The sequence below is a fragment of the Tenebrio molitor genome, chromosome 3 (genome assembly GCF_963966145.1).
Source record: "Tenebrio molitor chromosome 3, icTenMoli1.1, whole genome shotgun sequence".
Taxonomy (NCBI): Eukaryota; Metazoa; Arthropoda; class Insecta; order Coleoptera; family Tenebrionidae; genus Tenebrio; species Tenebrio molitor.
Window position 1 is genome coordinate 22,143,695 of NC_091048.1, and position 19,694 is coordinate 22,163,388.

Sequence of the window (19,694 nt, forward strand, 5' to 3'; positions counted from 1 at the left end):
GGACTCGATGCCCGATGTAATTTTTCGTGTTCATACGGTTACTTTAATTTAGTGTAAAAAAACATACAGGTGTCCCAGAACTTGCGGATCAAATTTAGAGTGGGTTTTCCTTGATCGTAATGAAGGTAAAAAATGTCTAGAAAAATATTCAGGGTGCAACCGCTTCTTAGTTATGAATTAATCAAATTGACCAATAGAGCTCGATCTAATTTTCCCTTTACGAGAAAATTGAGTACCTTCCCTCAATTGCCAAGCAACGTGTAATTCGTATGAATTATAAAATTATTTATTTCATACTGTCCGGTAGATGCTCGATTGCATCATCAATTTGAGTCCGGTAGGTGAAACAACAACATGTTGGTTACGAAGCAAAAAAATCATTGATTTTCTCAAGGGATGAAATCGACAAGTTCCTTCTTAACGCGCCCGATGACAGGTTTTTATTAATCAAAGTACTTATACATTTGACGTATGTCAAGGAGGTATTAAATTTTGGCATAATTTGTTTAGCTTGTGGCTGTTGTCGCAATTGCTGGTGGCTGTAGATGCGATGAATTAGTAAAAATGTGTATCACTGACATAGAAGACAAAGGCGATCTCCTCCTGATCCATATTCCTTTCACAAAGACCCATAAGAAAAGGTCTTTCACAATGTTGTCTACTGGATTTGGAATTAATCCTATTAATTTATATCGCAAATATATTAATTTGCGCCCAAAGAAATTGAGTACAATGAGGCTATTTCTTTGTTATCGAAGTGGAAAATGTACGGTGCAACCCGTTGGCATTAACAGTTTCGGAAAGATGCCAGAATTGATAGCAACATTTTTGAAGTTAGAGAACTCCAAAATGTATACCGGACACGCATTTCGCAGATCGGCTGCTACTTTGTTGTTTGACTGTGGTGCCGATGTGAGAACTCTGAAGCGTTTCGGTGGCTGGAAGAGTGACACTGTCGTTGAGGGATATGTGGAGGATTCTCTACAAAATAAAATTGGTATTGCGAAAAAAATTCTTGGAAATGAGAGTAGCAGTTCTACAAGTATAGTAAACCATGAAATCACGATTGTGGAACAGAACAAGGAAGCAGGTTTCAATGCTGATAAAGAAATCTACTTCAACAACACGAACTGTACTATTAATGTTACCATTAATAAGAATTAGAGATTTTGTAATTGTTTAAAGTGTTCAACTAGTTTGTAAAAATTTTGAATAAATAATATTCTGTAACAAAATAGTATTTTCAATACAAAATTACAAATTTTAATTAAAACTGACGGCTGTCAAATTTACTCACTTGTGAGTACTTTATCTCACTTGTGAATAATATTTGATTTCTATCACCGAAAACAATGGTCTAAGGTAGCTCAAAAACTCAACCTGTAAGATAAAATACATTACGATATACATCCGGTAGTACTTGTAACAGGTACTCGTTTAGACATTCTAGACTCGGCTCCTAACGTCGCCTCGTCCATAATGTCTACCTCGTACTGTTACAAGTAACCTACTGGACTTATAACGTAAATTACTATTTCAATATTTATCTGGTGGACTTGTCGGAACAGATGTCAAAAGTGACAGCTACTTTTGAAATAACCAAAAATGGGATAATTTCGCCAAAGATAGATGTATAGAATGTTCATCAGGGAACGTAAGAAGTTTGTTCTTCCGGCAATGAATGAAATATGGTTTGTTATGAGTGAAAATTTCCAGAGCAATTGTATCCTTGAGGGGTATGGAAAATTGACGGGAGGGATATGATGAATTGAACCTTTGTTGATGGAAGGTAAAATGACGACGTAGCGTCAAGTGAGTAATATTTATTACTACCTTAAAAATCTTAGTAAAAAGTGAAATATGCAGGGCCTGTGAAGTGAATCGGAATCACAAGAAATTTATCCTGACTCCTGTGCATACACTCTGCATCTGCAACGTATTAGCGCAGATACACGAGCGGGACTCGTCATGGTCGAAATGAAAGAAAAGACTTTTAGGAACATTCTTGACATTGCAAAAAAAGCTGGAGTTACACGTAGGTTTTGAACGACAGATCAAGCATAGTGGTAGTTCTGAAAGAAAGAAGACAAAACTGGATTGAACTAACCTATTTATTTTAGCATCATTATTAGTAAAAATTTAAGATCAAATTTTATAACTAAACGATGTAGAATGCAACAAATGAAATAAGAAACATGCAAAATAAAAAGAATAATTAATAACAAGTGTTCAAAATGACCACCTTTCATCTGAAGGAATAGGCGAGCTCGTTTTATTAAATTTTCCCTTGCCAATCTAAGCACATTAGGAATAACAGTAGCCAGTGTTTCGTGAATTTGGTCATTCAGTTCTTCTAAAATATTGATAGGTTCGCGGTAAATATACTTCTTCAAATATACTTCTTCTACCGTCGTCATCAAAGGACTGAAGAACAGCATCTTCAGTCTCTGGCGTTCTAACTTCTCGCGGGGGACCACCAATTTCTTGTCATGTAGGCACCAAGGACCCAGTGTCTCCAGCACGATCTACCAACCGCAGAAATACGTTATGGCAAACGTCGTGGAAAACGTATTGCATATTCTCTTGCATCCTCACATGCATTGCGCCCGCCACTCTCCATAAAGTATGAGCATTTCGGCATACTCTGCAGCTGTATACATGATTTCAATACAAAGTTTGACAATTTCGAATTAAATTATAACTTGACGTCAAAATCTTCAGAATTGCCCAAACATTTACTGGAAATTCCATATCATATACTAGAATTATGTTGCTAGGCAATTCAAACTGTTGGTTAAATTTACCTGAAATTCAAATTAACAGCGTCCTTCTGATTGGTCAACTTTAATTATTCATTACAAGTAATCGATTATACCCTGTACTTTTTTTTAAACGCTATTGCTTTCAGTTGTCACCAAGGAAAACGCACTCTAAGTTTGGTCCGCGAGTTCTGGGACATTCTGTATTTACATATACAGGGTGGTCCCGATATAACCTGCCAGAAGAAATCCGGTAATAGGTGACGATGAGTAGAACTCATACACAAAAAAAGTTTCTACTAAAAGTCTTTTCGTTTTCGAGATAAAAATAATTGAAAATTTGGTCAAAATTTGCTGTACGCTAATGAGTTAATCGGTTTTAAAAAGGTAATTCTGGTTACTTGGCTGCAATTTCTTTAGCAACGGTACCTGCAACACCTATGACATTTGTCAAGTTTAATTTTAAATTTGCGAATCCTTAAAAAAGTTATGAAATTCACAAAACAAGAATACGCTGATTTGCATTTACTCTATGGCGAAACACGTGGTAATTCAAGACCGGCAAGGCGACCATACGGCGACCGTTTTCCTGAAGGAGTCCTTCCGTCTCGTTGTACTTTTGTGGAGCTACATCTGCATTTATGTGAGGTTGGTTCTGACTGATTCCAATACGATGGCGTCCCCGATCCTCCATTTAACCCCTCTGGATTTTAATTTTTGGGACCACACTAAAGATTTGGTATACGAAGTTGAAATAAATACAAAAGGCCAACTCCAGAAACGCGAACAGATTCGTAAAAACCCAGAAATGCTGAATTCTGTTTATGAAAATTGGTACCAGCGTACTCAAATGTGCTTAAATGCCAACGGAAGGCACACAGAACATTTATTATAAAATAATTTTTCTAGTCTAGTTTACCTACCTTTCATTAGTTAGTAGATATTTTCAGTTAGAGTTAAAAGTACGAATATGTAAAGTGTAAATAAATTTATTCAATACATTATTTTGGCTATTTAACCACAATTAAGACGATACTCTTATTACACAGTTCTTCCACAGTTTTGCACACACTACCTCTACATTTATTTACACATTGGGGAACACCACTTTATTTATTACTCATTCATCTCAGTCTACAACATCAGCTTTTGTACCTAAATAAGCTGGTGAATTAACGCACACAGTGTACAGCGTTTTCAATAAATGTCATTAATTTCATTTAGTTTGTCAGATTTGAGATTTGTCATAAACGATTCAGGTACCTATGTTGCTTAGATACTGTCATCCTTACAAACACCAACAATTAACTCCTGAGTAGGTACGTATTTTTGTGGTCAGCAGCGTCGAATGGGTGTGGATAGGGGTTAATTTATCTCCATTATTTTGGACCTAACGAAGGGGGGTTTTTTGGACTTGTTAGATCCTTCCAATGGCCCAGAATTTTTTTGGCAGGTTATATCGGGACCACCCTGTATTATTTTTTCGATAAATGTTTCTTTAATTTTTTTATTGACTAATAAATAATCATAGTCAACTAGGGAAAATACAAATATCTGTTTGGCAGTTTGACATTTTTGTTATTTCATAAAAATCTGCAAAAGTTGCAAAATAAAACATTGGGTCAGCCGAAAAGTCTAACACAAATGCTGTACGGTAGGTTATTGTCCAGCGTCCCTCGGCTTCGCCTCGAGCCTGGAACCTAGTTTTCGCGCTGAAAAATACACCTACCGTACTCTAATGGAAATAACAAAATAACTATTCCTTTCATACATCAACTCTTACCATTCTCAGTTGAAAATTCTGATCCCAATTCAATTAAAAATTGCCAATTTTGCAGAATAAGAACATTATAGATTCAAAAGAGTATTGCTTCTATAATGGTTCTCTTATTGTTTAGATAACAATTGTTTTATTTAATCCTTTCACAGAACATACTACTAAACGTTTTATAAAACCACTTGGAACATCGCATTATACTCGTGAAATTTACATTTATTTAAACCATGCATTCCTAACAAGTGAATGAGGAAAACGATACTTGTGAAGATTCAGTTTTCAAACTGAACCAAAAATTATAATGAATTTAGATAAAACATAAGAAGGTTCAGTCATACACTGCCATGGTTAATTTTAGACAATTTTCATGGTATCAAATGTAAGAGTTCTTGTTTGTTAATTATTCTAGTAAGACGTTCCCTACTCCTCAAACCCACCATGTTCCAAACTGATCGATTTGTTTATGAATTATTACTTATCAACAATAACATACTCTTAGAATTTAACTTTTAGCAAACTCCACGGTTTGTGGCAAATTGTGCTACTTACAGGATATCGAAGTGCGGCGGGCGCACACATCCTCTTCTGGAATCGGTTTTCGACGGGCTCATTTTGGGGGGTGCTCGATATGACTCTTCATGTTTCAAGGATTCTGTAATTATTAAGACCATTAGGGTTCGCTCTTGATTAATTCTTTGCATTTGCGCGTCTTGTCATACCGTAAATAGGAAAAAGCTCTTATATTTAATGTTTCTCTCCGTTTCTTTCCGGGGGTATCTCTCCTATAATTTCTCGCCTGCCTGCATTAATTTAATTGAAAATCCGATTTTAGAAAAGATCAGATGCGGATTCGCGGTTCTTAGGAAAACTTAAGACCAGTGGCTGCACCGGGGATCTATCAGACCGAGCAGTAAGCCAAATTACAATCGCAAAAACCGGAGATTCCTGATAAAACCTCCGGCATTTCTAACGAAGCGGTGTCTGTCTTTGTAAGAGTTCACCAGATCGTGTTTTACATCGAGTGCATCATACATTTTCTAAATTCATCCGAAGCTGAACTATTTTTGTTGTCATCACCAGATCGCTCCGATTTCGGTTGGGTTTAACCGGAGCAGACGTCCTGGCGTACCTAAAGGGACCGACGAACGAACCGCCCGCCCTCTACATTTTAAAGCATTTTCTCCCTAATTTCCGCTAGATTTGAACCGGATAACATCAAAGGGTTAGTCAACGTCGACTCGTAAGTTAGTAGATTATTCAACTGACTTGTTCCGATGTGGCGTACTTGCGCATTTCACCATGTTTAAGCTCTACCGACTGTTAAATAAATGTTCGTTTTTTCGAATGCAAACGTTCATTTGGGTGATTCCTGTGGGAGGAGAGTTTGTGATTGGGCGACTTTCGTGCCGATGACAAACTCCCGGTTTTTAAAACATAACTCGACGTAGCTCCCTCTCTTCAAATATTTATCATTTATTTAATACAGTGAAAAAAGAGCTGTGGCCGTGTGTGCTCCCTTTAAAGCTATCCAGTGAGTTATCTCATCTTGACGTACGTATTGTGAGGGAGACGACTCGCCTCCCTAATGCATTAAAAAAGGGTGAATGCAAGTCCGCAATAAATATTTCTCGACTTTATACCGAATTTAACACCCCAGTGGAAAATAAACATATGTAACGTTTAAACAACACGCGCACACATATTTACATTTGGAAATTTCCGCGAGGATTCAGTAGCAAAACGTGGAAATTCTCGACTCCTTGACAATTAACATCCTTGATGCTGGCGGTTACTTCTTTGTCATTGACGTTCGCGAAGCACACACAAGTTGTCTTATTCATACCGCGCTCGGTTGTTTACGACGTTTTTACAAACGCCCTCTTGCTTCTCTGATATTGCGGATCTCTTTGTTCGAATGTCCTTTAGTAATTATTGGACTGAACTCAATAAAAATACTAACAACTGCTCCTATCCTACGGTAGAGTGATCATGAAAAGAAACTCCGAATAGAGCCACTTCCTAATTGCCCCTGAAAGTGAGTTTTTTTCCTTCGTTTGAGCAGTCGCTCGGCGCTCGTAATTTTTAAGTTTTCCTCCAGAGGGCCTCGGTTCGCGGCGAATGCGACGTCTCAAAAGACATCGTTTCGATTTTCGAAACCAATGAACTAACAAATAAAATTGTTCCACGACACTTTTCTCAAAAAATGTGACCTAAAGCGAAAGGATTCGGGATTATTTTTAATTTTCGCATAGAACAAAATGTTGAATGTCACGAAGGAAAAAACTGGTGTAATTGTCAATTAAAAATATAATTTTGGGTTACACAACTGACACAAAAGAAGAAAGGCGATACTACAAAAATGAAACTAATGAAGTTTCATAAAAGTAAATTAACGATGTGTTTCGTAACTTTCTATACAATGTCATTACTATTGTGCTCTAGTTTCTAGGCATCTCCAGTATCTAAGTAGGAAAAGAATGTTTGCTTATTCAAAGGTTATTCGGAAAGTTTCAGCAATGACGTTGGACGGCGCTTGATCTGTTGACAGCAAATGTATAATAGATACAGACTATTCATTGACTTGAATAGTCAAATACAAAGTCGAAAAAAATTTAAGGATTGTACCGTTTCATGTATGATTCAAATTATGCTGAAAGTGTACCATGTAATCAAAAAGAAAACAAATCAGAGCAGGTGTTGCAAATTATGTCATGTCGTAGCGGAATTCTATGCAAATAAGTGTTCATGTTCAATGCATGAACGTAGACAATTTGTGATCTCAAACGCTACTTTATAATACATCATACCTCATGAATTTTACACGTTGCAATTATAATTGTGCATTTTATTACATATTATCATCTAATAATAGAGGAAATAAATAAGAACAATATTTAACATTCGGTAGAATGGGTAATTTACCAGCTTCATTACCAAACGCGACGCCACCGGTAAGCAGATTTTTCGCAGAAATGTCAAAGAAACGTCAACGATGTGTTGTTGTTAACCTAGAAAATAACATTTCGATTTCCGCAAAGTTTACAGACGTTTACTGTAATTGTAAGCAACAATTATCCCAGAATAAGTGGTAAAATGGGTTTTACCATTGAATATAAAGCATTAATGTTTAATAATTAATTAATTGTTAATAGATTTTTCGAGAAGTACCAATGAAACACCTGTGCATAGCACCGGCCTAATAGAAAATATTAATAAACAAAGTATTTAACATTCGAGTATCTCTAATACTCATTCATTTAGTAAAAAACATGAAATAGTATATTTCGCAACCAGATTAGAAAAGTGAAGTTTTACAGAACGGCTGGTTTGAATTGAGCAGAGTGAATACATGCCAGTTCACTAAATCACTTTTCTAACGTCTACAAATACATTTTAAAATTTTATATGAAAACATAAAAATAAAAAAGTAGTAGGCAAATTGGTTCAGTAACGTAAACACACAAAAATATTTTGCGAATGTATTCTGTCAAAAAAATTAATATTAGATTTGGAGAAGATGGAGACCCCCAAGAAAGAAAAACAGAAAGCACAGTTTACAATTTCTGTTGGAACAGATATTGTAAACATTTATAATGACCCTGTATAAATTATATTATTATGGATGATAGTACTTGGAGGAATCACGAATAAATAATTAATATTATTTAAATCCAATAATGTCTTTAAATGAACACCAAAAGTCTGTATTTTTCAATAGAAACTGCAAATACGTCCGCTTTTAGAGGTAAACAAACTGACAAAATTTGTGAGGTTAGGTTTTGATGTTTAAGTTTTATTTTAGCTTTATTTTCTTGACGATGGTTTATTGTATTGAACAGAACACAAGTTTTCATAGGAAGCGGGACCAGACAATAATTTATAGAGACCCTGTATTAGTGTATTATGATAATTTGTCCATTTTCCGCTTCACATCTTGCTACACAAATTTTTTCAATAGATGAATTGTTGAAGCCATATAATTGAGAATTAACTACTAAATTCTACATCCATCTGTGAACTTACAATATTGTCGTGTCTTTATCAATTTAATTTGTAATAGAGTCATCCATGGATTTGAATCCGTATGTCTTTTGCGATTGATATGTGGAGATTTAACCTGTGTTTCAAGCTGTATTTATTGGAGCGTGGAGTTCAAGTAACGACATGCGATTTCAGATTCATGGATAACTCGATTACAAATTAATTTGATCGCTCTTTATATGGCTACTCCTGCAGCTCAGCACTGAGGTCATTTAAATTTAACAACACAATGAAAACCCACTGAACAATGAAAATTTGGAAGTGACAAGTGACGCACAGTTGATTGTTTCTCGCTCGCTCCGCTAAACTCGACTCCCGAGATTTGCGAACGATTTTAGCGTGATGCGAACGCGAACGATTTTAGCTAAAACGAAAGAAGTTTTCACTTCAAAAATCTTGTCTACTTTCCAATTGCCCAGTTCTGGTGATCTTGAGCAAGAAGCTTCCTAACTCCTTCCCGGGAATTCAACGAAAAAGCACAGAGGCGACAACAAACTCCTCTATAATGATCGCTGAAGTCATGTGTAAATTCTTACCTGACAATCGCGTGGTTTTCTTATCTTTTATTTGTGTTGTTATTTCGCTGCTCTTATTCTTAGAGGTATTGTAAACAGTGCTTTGTGGTAAAATAAATTGATGCAACAGCTAAAGGAAAAGATCCCTAACAAATTAAATTTAAGATTATTTTATAATGTAGATGGGGTGTCTTTTTATCATTGGTTTTTTACCTAATCCCTCTCCGAGTTGAGATAAAAATTTAATAAAATCAATCCCAGGGTTATTCAATTAAAAATTTTATTATTTGCTAGAGCTTTCCCACCAGCTGCTCGGTTTAAAATGGCGTAGTTGTGGAACTAACACTATAAGGACTACGAAAAAATTCAGCCATTTGCTGACATAAAATCGATAGTAAATAAATAAAATTAATTTTGATCAATACTAATTAATGTTAAGAAAACTTTTAAGCCAATGCCGATATCAATTTCTGTTAAAGTATCTTTAAAAAAGTTTAGAAATAAATGTCGGAAGTTACGAGAAGAATTTCAAATTATGGCAAGAAAATAGTAGTAAATCTCTGTACAGCAACTTTTAGAGACAAATTTTATTTTCTGATTCTGTCGAAGTACATGATTTGTACGATTTGTATTTCTGTCAATGTTGCGTTCAAGGTTTTCGGTGAAGTAAGCTAGCAAAATCCCTGATAAATAATTCATGACGTTAATAATTTCCATGCGAGTATCTCCGCGGTTAATTTTTCAAAAATCTCCATTCGAGAGAACGCCGAAGAAAATGTATTCATTTTGAAAGGTAATTTTTCCGTCGAGACTAGCGAACGTGTGATGATTGGCAGTATTCAATTCAACAATTCAATTCCAGATTAAAATAAATACGAAATCCGCGAGGAAACCTAAGTGAAATCGTTTAACAGTTTCGCCGTTTTCAGGAGCGGGAAGTGATAAATCGGCATTTCAGACATGTATGTTATGAGTGATCAATAAAAAGACAAATGTTATTTGGGGATATTTTAAATCATTTTTACGGGATTGTTATTCGAGACATGTCACGCGACGTCGAAAAATCGACTTGTACGACTTTATTAATTCATGTTTTGGAGTCGTTTCATTGGCCTCGATTGATAAAATTAATTCGATTAATTAATTTTTGTTTTTGAGAGGCGTCCCACAATAGATTTCCATTAAAAGGTCGGAGCGCGCAACAAAATAAAAAATGTAGCCTAATTACAACGTAAAACCAATTTACATGCACAACAAGCTGAGCTTTGCCGATTTGCATAACACGACCCGGTCAAAATAATACCCACATCAATTTTAAGCCGAATCTAAATTTTTTTATTCATTTCGCATAAGAGAGGGCTTTTCCATTTTTTCACCCAATTACCGCACCAGACAAATTTATGAAAACAATTTAGCCGTGTCGTTAAAAATCCTACGAATTAATGCAAAACTCTGTGAATTTGCATCGAAGCTTGAGCTTTCACTTCTAGAAATTGTCGGCGGGACCCAAATAAAATTTAGAGGTGAATAAAAACATGCCGCATTCGGGATGCAAAATTAAACATTAAACCGATGCCGGAGTCATCACGGAATTACGGGCGCATCGTCATTTGCAGCTTTAATGGCTGCAGACTAATCAGTTATTTATTTGGAGAAAAACTGAAACACCTGAAAATTGTTTGCGCTGCAATAATTGCATTCAAACTATTCTCTCGGGCTATGCGATTCAATTAACTCGCCAAAGTTGCTTGAAAAACGTGCACTTTTAATGCAAAATGGAGCTTTTGTTCGGTCGCAGTGTATCACAAGAAATCACGAAATTTACTTACGTTGGGCCGTAAAAAAATCTTCCGAAATGATGGGTTTTTATAGTTATTCCCTCCAAGAGATCTAAATCACAATATTAAAGCTTCGCTGCGTAAAAATCAGTTGCTCTCGCGGTACTAATATAAAATTGAAACCAAGACGGATATTAATAAATTTAAATTTCGTTAGTGAAACATACATGTCGCGTATCTAACGTACGTACGGCTGGAATATATTAAATTTTAATAATTGCAGTGATGTTCTCGTTGAATGGAATGTACGATTACAACATTTATGTTCAGGAACTACAACGGGTATCTAAAAGAGTGCTGTGGAATTCGCATAGGTATATTTGATTTTTGCCGCTCTGTAGAATATTGTGGTACCAAATAGAAAAGCAGGTGTTATGTAAGTCCGTTAATGATATGCTTTTAATAGGCTGTTGTAAGATGAAAAGTAATTGGAATATAAAAAAAAACTGAAAAAATCACAAGCAAAACTACCAAGACGTCAAACTCACAACTGACGCTAAGATTTAATAATTTGACATTTGACTGTTGACATCTGATTTAATGACTTCAACGGTTCTACATAGTTCGACCCATTAAAATTATGGAGCCTCACAATTCCATAGGACATTTGGCAGCAAGAGAAACGCAAAAAATACCTGGGGATTACTAAAGACAATCAGACTTTTCAATTAACTGCATTGATTAATTCAAATATTTGCAGATAAAAATTAATCAGACAGAAAGAAACATGAAGTTCAGAAAAATGTTTTGTAGGGGATGGAAAGACAGAAGGCTCAAACTCACTAGCCAAAATGTACAATAAAATAGCACAAATAGAGTTAACTTTACTGGTGATGTTCGTCTTTGTGATTTGTTTTCCGTTGGCTTCAATAAATGTCTCGAAACAAGTCAATATTAACCGTTTGCTCTCAACTTTGAGAAAACGACGTGACATTTCTTTTTCAATTCTGAAATTTCGTACCAAGACTCAATTTTATAGATTTGCGCACACAGTGTACGTCGAAAAACGTTTGCGCAAGTCGTTTTGTCAGGGAGACGTTTCTGCCAAAATGGCGCCTCCGAGAGTTGCCAACTGCGGCTGGATTTAGTGTTATCTAAAATTCCCTGTAAATAACCTAGCAACTGAAAAATGACTAGGGACTGGTCACTATCAAAATGAATAGATATTACTCTCTTTTATAGACACTTTGTACTTGGATCATTTCATTTTTAAAACCGCACGTTTGTTGGTAACATAATATTATTTCTACAAACAAGCTATCAGCTCATTATGTTTCACATTCGACAATATGAGACAATAAAACAAAAATATTGTTTCGTTGGCAAACCATAACACATAACATAAGTGGAGCAGAAAAATATTAATTTTAAATACTGTGTTCAGTGTTTTTCTTATTGATTTTCGCTACGATACGATTACAATTATACTCTAATTATTTATAATAAAGAATAAAATAAATAAAAACGTTTAGAGTCAAAGAAAAATTGGACCAATTTTCTAATCAAGATAGCTTGACAAGAATTGATAAAAAAGCACATGGGGTTTATTTGAGAGGTGCGAAGTCATTACCGACAGAACAGTAATTTATTTGGAAAGATAGCAAGTGTGCAACAAACTGAAAAATATCTAATTATAATATAAGTTAATTTTTTAAAGTGTATTAATTTCGTGAGATAATTAACACGGTCCAAGAAGCTCCCCTGCTTCCAAGAAACAAATCTTGTCGCAGGCTAAGTTACTAAATTATAAATAAGAACATTACTTAATGTGGTTAACATTTTATGCGAGGGTGGTTTACCATTTACTGACGCTCACGTAAAAGGTGTTGATGTAAACGCGATTTTTTTTGTCAGCGAATGACACGGTGAATTTAGCTGATACAGCTTTTGCGTTTAATTTAAATTAATTATTGATTTAAAGAACAGGAAATGCATAGGAATGTGAGTGTCTGGGTGATTTGCACTTTCATATGAAGAAGTAAACAACTGTTTTGGAGATTTTAAACTTGACAGAAAATATTGTGAACCTGTACCTGGCTCCGGATACTCCATATGTGTTAAAACCCAAGAAAATATTGATCTGGTTCAATCGATATTGAAAGTGTTAACACCAAGTCAAAAGCACATTCGACAACTGAGGCATTATTAAGTAGGATTAGGAATGAATTTTTTGAATGAAACGGTCAAACGCTAAGGTATGGAGGTTTCATCACCTAAAAAATTTCATGCAACCGTTTCATCAAAAATATGATGGGATTTTTCAGGTTCTAGTGGAGTGCCTTTGATAGATTGTGTCGTCAAAACGGTGTAATGTGGAAGTGTTATGCTAAATTAATTTCCAAAGGACCTAATGCATCAAAGAAAAAAGAGGGAGAAAATTAGGACCAGGTATCGGTTACAAACAACGTTTGGAGTCACAAGAGTTTAATTCCACGTTTCAAGATATTGGAGTAACCCTCTAACCCCCCCGGATTCGCCGTTTTTATTTCCAAAATGTAATGAGCTTCATTTGCCGACCACGCTCGTATAAAATATGTATTGATGCGTGGCTGAGATACAAGAAAAATAATTTGTTTCTAAGGGGATCAAAACACTTCAACATTGTTCGAAGCTCCTAGGCCCCTCAGACAATCGATATATGTCGATAAATATTGACAAACTGCATTGTCTCACGCGATCAATATTTATTGAGAGTTCAGTTTCGGGTTGACATTCAACAACGTCTCATCATCAGAAAGCTCGCGTCGCTGTTATTTTAACATTATCTCTACGATGAAGCAATTTATTTCTAATTAGCAGTTCTTGCCCTTATAATTTTTCAATCATTTTAATTGGCCGAAATAAGGAAAGATAAAAATATATTTACAGAACACTTATTTTTGATACTTCTTATGATGTGTAAGCTTTTTGATATATTATTTATGACTACTAAATGAAAATATAAACCAAAATTCAGTCAGCTGAGAAAATTCCTAAGGAATCAACCAAAATTATTGAACTAAAAATTGTATGTTCAAGAATGGCTAGCTTCATTTCATTTTTAAAACATCGCGGTTGTCCGAAAGATAATATTATTTCTACAAACAAGTTATCAGGTCATTATATTTCCTACTCGACATTATGAGACAATACTTATATGGCGGATAATTTCATAAACTAGAAAAATATTGTTTTATTGGTAAAAAAAGTTCACAATAAGTAGAGCAGAAAATCTTTTTTGTAATTGTAATTAAATTTTTTGTTCAGTGTTTTTCTTGTTGATTTTCACTACCCACTTGTAGTCTAGTTTTTCACAATCCAAAATAAAATAAATGAAGGTGATAAAAGAAACCATGGGGGCTTTGTGCTTGCTAGAGTGAGGTTGTAAGTGTTTAATGTTGCTCTAAAACTAATTGTTTCATGATCATTTTTATACGAGAGCACAGTACTTAAATTTATTTGGGAAGCATACCAAATGTGCAAGAAACTGAATTGAATTAATTTTTTCCTGATTTAAACAAAAATTTCCAAAAATATTCTTTTCACATGAAAATTGATTATCCCTTCGGCAAGCTAATAATTAGCAGCTTGGACCTTGAATTGTAAACATTAAAACATTTCTACAAATGTCAGCAAATATCAATTTGATAAATCATTCCGCTGAAGATTATAATATTTATAATTTATAACGTCGCCAGTAGGTACTTGACAATACATATAACATACATATGTATTAAGAAACAAAATTAAGACGCAAAACTTCGCTACTAATGATAATGAATGCCTCTTAAGGACGTTCAGTTGAAACTATGGAATAATAAAAAAAATTCAGCTCATTGTTTTGGAAATAGAAGAGCAAAAAAAATGCCATCAAGGATAGCTATGAAAAAGAATGTGCCGTGTCTTTGATTAAGAAATTCGTCATGCATTTGTGGAATCCTGAAACGGGTTATTTAAACAAACAATTTAGGTATTATTGCATTTTTTCCCTGCAAATTACAGTGCACAAGCGCATTATGGACTGTGTCATACCTATCCTTGATGGCATTTTTTTTGCTCTTACGGTATAACTGTTCAGGTAACAGTTATAGTACCAACAAAACAAAATATCATTGTTAACAGTGGTCCTCCACGATCAATACTTATTGACAATATTTTCATTAATTACTTCATCAACATTTGAAATATTGACCCCATCAATATTAGAAACATTGACCTCATCAATATTTGAAATACCTGTTAACAATACCTCAATTTTTACCTCACACGATCAATGACATTGACAATACTGGAATGTTGACAAACTATTGATCGTCTGAGGAGCCCCTTGGTGTCTTAGATGACTCTTTTAAGAAAGAAATCATTTTTCTAGTGTTTTACTTCTACATCAGTGTTTTTCAACCTATGGGTCGTGAGCCCTAGCCTTGGTTGCGGAATCGCGGTCTCAAGCAAGATAAAAGTAAAAAGCAAGGGTCGTAGGTCCTACATTACAATAAAAATACAATACTTTCAGTGAGAAGGTTGTGCCTGTTTATTTTCTCTAACTGGGTCTATTTTTCTTTTCAGTTTTTAAATCCACCATTGAAGAGAACGTTAGTTCAAATAAGTGATGTGGCGAATGGCACTAATAATTTCAAGCTTCCCTTGCCAGCTTTGGATTTGCTCTTCATCCAGAAAAAGTCAATCTTCTGCGAATCAAATTACATTTTAAGCATGCCGTCAGCAGCAATATTCTTTCTTTCATCTTTGTGGTCAGATTAGCCAGTTGTACTGACATATCCAAAAAAGGATTTAGTATCCATCTTTGCCCATCGTTAGCTTCAGAGACTTGTTCTGAAAAGTAACTTCATAGTTTCTCTTCTAAGTTATGCAAGCTCAATATCATACAAGGAATGTGAACATTTACTACCAACGAATAGTCCGTTGCAGTTTCTTCGACGATCTTCTGAATGAAAGGGAAAGACAGTATTTTTTGTAAAGACGTTGTCCACAAGCGAATTTTTGCAATGAATCGTTTGATTTTATCCTTGGTCGTCCTAGTATGCTTTCTTCTCTACCTTGGAAACTCTTGTTTAAAATATTTAGGTGGTCCAAAAGATCAGCGAGGAATGGTAATTTTAATAGCCAAACAGGGTCACAAAAATGATTCGCATATTCAGATTTAGCATTTTGTAAGAACATTAACAATTTTACCTTTTAGTTCCAAGACTCATGTTAATTAATACTTTTCCTTTGGATAGCTATCAGAAAATTAAACACGTCGTCTTTAAAATAACTGACATAATTAAGGTCCTGGGGTGTCGCCAGAATTTTTTTACTCAGATGGGAGTCGCGTATTCAAAAAGGTTGAAAAACATTGTTCTACATCAAAGACGAAAAATGATGCCCACCCTTCGTATAAGGCATTCACGATCTTTTTGGGACCGAGTTGGCTACGATTTTTTCTTTTCATGTCACAATGGTCACAGCTGACAGCAAACGGCGGGATTCTACGCCTATCCGCTACGACTGGCTACGACTTTTTCAAATATGGCTCCGGAAAGCACTACCAACATTAAGAAAAAGTTGGTTAGATACTTTAACCCGTAACTAAACACTGAAATACGCATACAAGGTTAAAAATGGAGTTAAAATTTAACCGCGGTTGGTAAACCTAAAAGTGAACCCTGCACTGAAATACCGGCCCTAACTGATTCAGTGATGCAACTGATGCAACTTTTTTTTCTGTCAGTGTCTGTTCGACATTTTCTTGCCACCGTATTGCCAGATTTATTATTTTAATATTCGTAAGAAAGTAAATGATGTATTAAGTGTGTAAAAATAATTAATTTTGGCCAAAGGAAAAGTGAAAATTGCCAAAATAATTTTATGTTCGATTGTATTATAATTCATGATTTATGATATCGTTTAGTGTTCACAAACTATCTGTTTATGGACTAGTCCATAATGATAGTAAAACGGCCGCTTGTCAATTTTGGGTATTACTTCAAAATAAACCTCAAAAATGTCCTAATTTTATTTAAATCAGGAATGAATAGAATTAATAGAAAACTTTGCAGTCAAAATTCTTTAGCCGATTATTACAACTAGAAATAAAGACGATTTCAGTTCGTATTTCAAACACAAACACTGTTCGTTTTCAAATAAATAGTAATAAATAATTTCGTAACCACAGAAACAAAAACAGAACACTTCGAAATTATCGTAATTTTTAGAATTATTAATTTTGTATCTAAAAGAAACTTAACTTCACAATCGAACATAAAGCTTTGTATGTAATTCGTACATAATTAGGCTTTGTTAACTTGCCCTATTTATTAGCCTCGCTCGCAAAGCGAGCTCTGCCATAAACTATAGGGCTCGTCCACAAAGACCTATATTATGTACTTATTACATAAATAGCTATTGTTACGACAAAAAATTTCCATTAAACAATGTTACTTCCAATTTAAAAAGAATAGACCAGAGAGATCCGGCAACAATGTACCTATTCAGATAATATAACCTTAATTTGAAAACAACCTAACCTAACACAAAAAGTGTCAATTTCCTTTAGGGAATATAGTTATCACCGAGGTACTGCCAACAAAATCACTAGATGGTCATAGCCAACTCGGTCCCAAAAAGATCGTGAATGCCTAATATTGGGCGATTCAAAATGATTGTGGCCAAGTATGGCAACTATGTAGGAAAATTTATGTGGCAACTGTGTGGGTAGGGTAGAGTTGACATTTCCTTGACAGTTCATAGTCGCGCAATTTTGTAAGTTGTCAAATCAATGTGTAATGGAATTGAAAAAATCAAATGCACGCTTATGAAATGTCATACAAATGTCAACTCTACCCCATTCACACAGTTGCCACATAAATTTTCGTACATAGTTGCCATACTTGGCCACAATCATTTTGAATCACCCAATATGTAGCGTAAACACTTTTTCAGCTTTTAGTTCTTCAATTTAATTTTTTCTATTTCCAAAATTTGGTTGTCTGTTGTGTGGTGACTTAATGATTTCTTCACACCGTCTGGGTATAAATCAAATCAACTTATTAATAAAAGATTGAATTTTTGATGTTCTTCAACTTTTCAAAGAGCTATACGAAATTTTTAGCTGTATTCTTCTCCTAAGGCTTCGATATCGTATTTTAACCCAATCCTGAGATATTCAAATGAATTTAGATCCTGCGACTGATTGAAACACTGCACACGATCGACCTTCCACGCAAATCATTACGTAGCCAAAGGAATTGAGTGTATTACTTATTTCATGTAAAATACAGCATAATACACCACAGACCTGTCTTCATTTATTAACATTTGCTTCTTCTTCTCATCAATATTTCGCATTAAAATCGCGATGCACACATTTTATGAATATGAATATTGAACATTCAGGGTGCTAGCGAACATAATAAGTTCTACCTCGATAGATATTAACCTAGATTGTTAAATTACTCAAGATGCATTTTAAAACAAAGAAAACAAGTAGGGTTAGTAGATTGAATAAAAAAATATAAATATAAATTTTAACGCACGAGAAGGAAAAAATGAAAAGAGTGAGAAAAGGAAGCCTCAAGTTACAAAGAACATATCACTTTTAATCATTGCACTGCAGACATTGTTAGCCTCGAAAGCTAACCCCTCCCTAGGTGTTTATAAAATTACCGAAAAAATTTATGGATTAGGGGAGCCCAGACCCAATCTTAAATATTAATGCAAATTTTGACGCGGACGCGGAAACACTCGAATTCGGAAGGTCGACGGTATATTTAACTTTCTGGGAATTGTGTTTCGCGTGATTAGCAGCGACGGTATCGATAGCATCAGGTAAACTAACTCCCGTTTACATAACTCGATGGAAGTCGTGCAGTGCGATTATCATTTGAGAACCGGTCGATAAAATAGAGTACTACAGACGCCGCTCGGTGACCCTGAAAATGACGTCATTGCACGACTACCTGGTGCCGCTATAAATTATCAATTGTCCAGCGAACCAGAAAAGACGAATCGGAGTGAAAAGCGCAGCTTTTTCCCCAAGAAAACCCCGACAAATCCTTCTTTCTTTGCCGACAAACGCCTAATTCTTTCTTTGGTCGGCGCGTATGGATTTAATACAGACAAAGCTCCTCAGTATGTTGATTGGCCGTTTTGCCGCTCGAAACGTCTGTCCATCGATTTAAAAGAGAATGGATGAAGCAATTTAGCGAAAACGTGACACATGTATCCATACGTTCACGCCTAGGTCGAGTTTCAAAACGGGCTAAAGGCCGCAAAATACATTCTCCACCCCGAGATACGTTCACCCTCACGAGCTTTTCGTTAATTCGCATGATAATACGAATAGCTTCATGCATATTGTATTTTGTAAACAGGAAATTACACGTGGGCCTTATTCGATACAATCTAAAACCGAAGTTATTATTAAATGCATGAAACACGAGGGACGGCTCAAACTGATTTCGGACCAATCGTAGATAAGTAGCTGCAAATGTCAAATTAGAACGCCAACGAAGAGACTTCCATTGTGTCCTTTATGTTGACTGCGATATCGATAACGTGAACTTAACACGATTCATGAATTGTTAAGGGGTTCTTGATTAGGTTATTTGAAAATCGGCCCTCGAAATGCTAGAGGTGAGTTGCTTGTTGCGTAAAGAAGTTCGTTGGTGAACTGCCAACGCCGAAATCTAGAACTTTACACATGCTTCTTATTGTTGCACGGATAGATAAAGTTAGTCGCGTTCACGAAACTTTCCAGCATAACCACGTTGTAATTCTGGCAGAC

At 35.2% G+C, this 19,694-nt stretch overlaps 1 protein-coding gene and 1 long non-coding RNA gene across 4 annotated transcripts in view; one reads left to right on the forward strand and one right to left on the reverse strand.

The window, feature by feature from the left end:
* Hs3st-A (Heparan sulfate 3-O sulfotransferase-A) overlaps window positions 1-19,694 on the reverse strand; it is an 83,810-nt gene that overhangs the window by 16,140 nt on the left and 47,976 nt on the right. For 2 of the 3 annotated variants that reach the window (XR_011157456.1, XM_069040729.1), the window contains exon 2: window positions 5,086-5,188. Coding sequence is in view for 2 of the 3 variants with exons in the window: in XM_069040729.1 (XP_068896830.1) it covers window positions 5,086-5,147 (62 nt within the window). In the remaining variant the exon portion in view is untranslated. Of the gene's footprint in view, window positions 1-5,085; window positions 5,189-10,921; window positions 11,852-19,694 lie in introns of those variants that run through there. The other variant, XM_069040728.1, reaches the window with a different exon arrangement.
* Window positions 343-1,235, forward strand: LOC138125427 (uncharacterized). The gene is made up of 2 exons (XR_011157457.1): window positions 343-452; window positions 511-1,235. It is a non-coding gene; the product is annotated as an uncharacterized lncRNA (long non-coding RNA).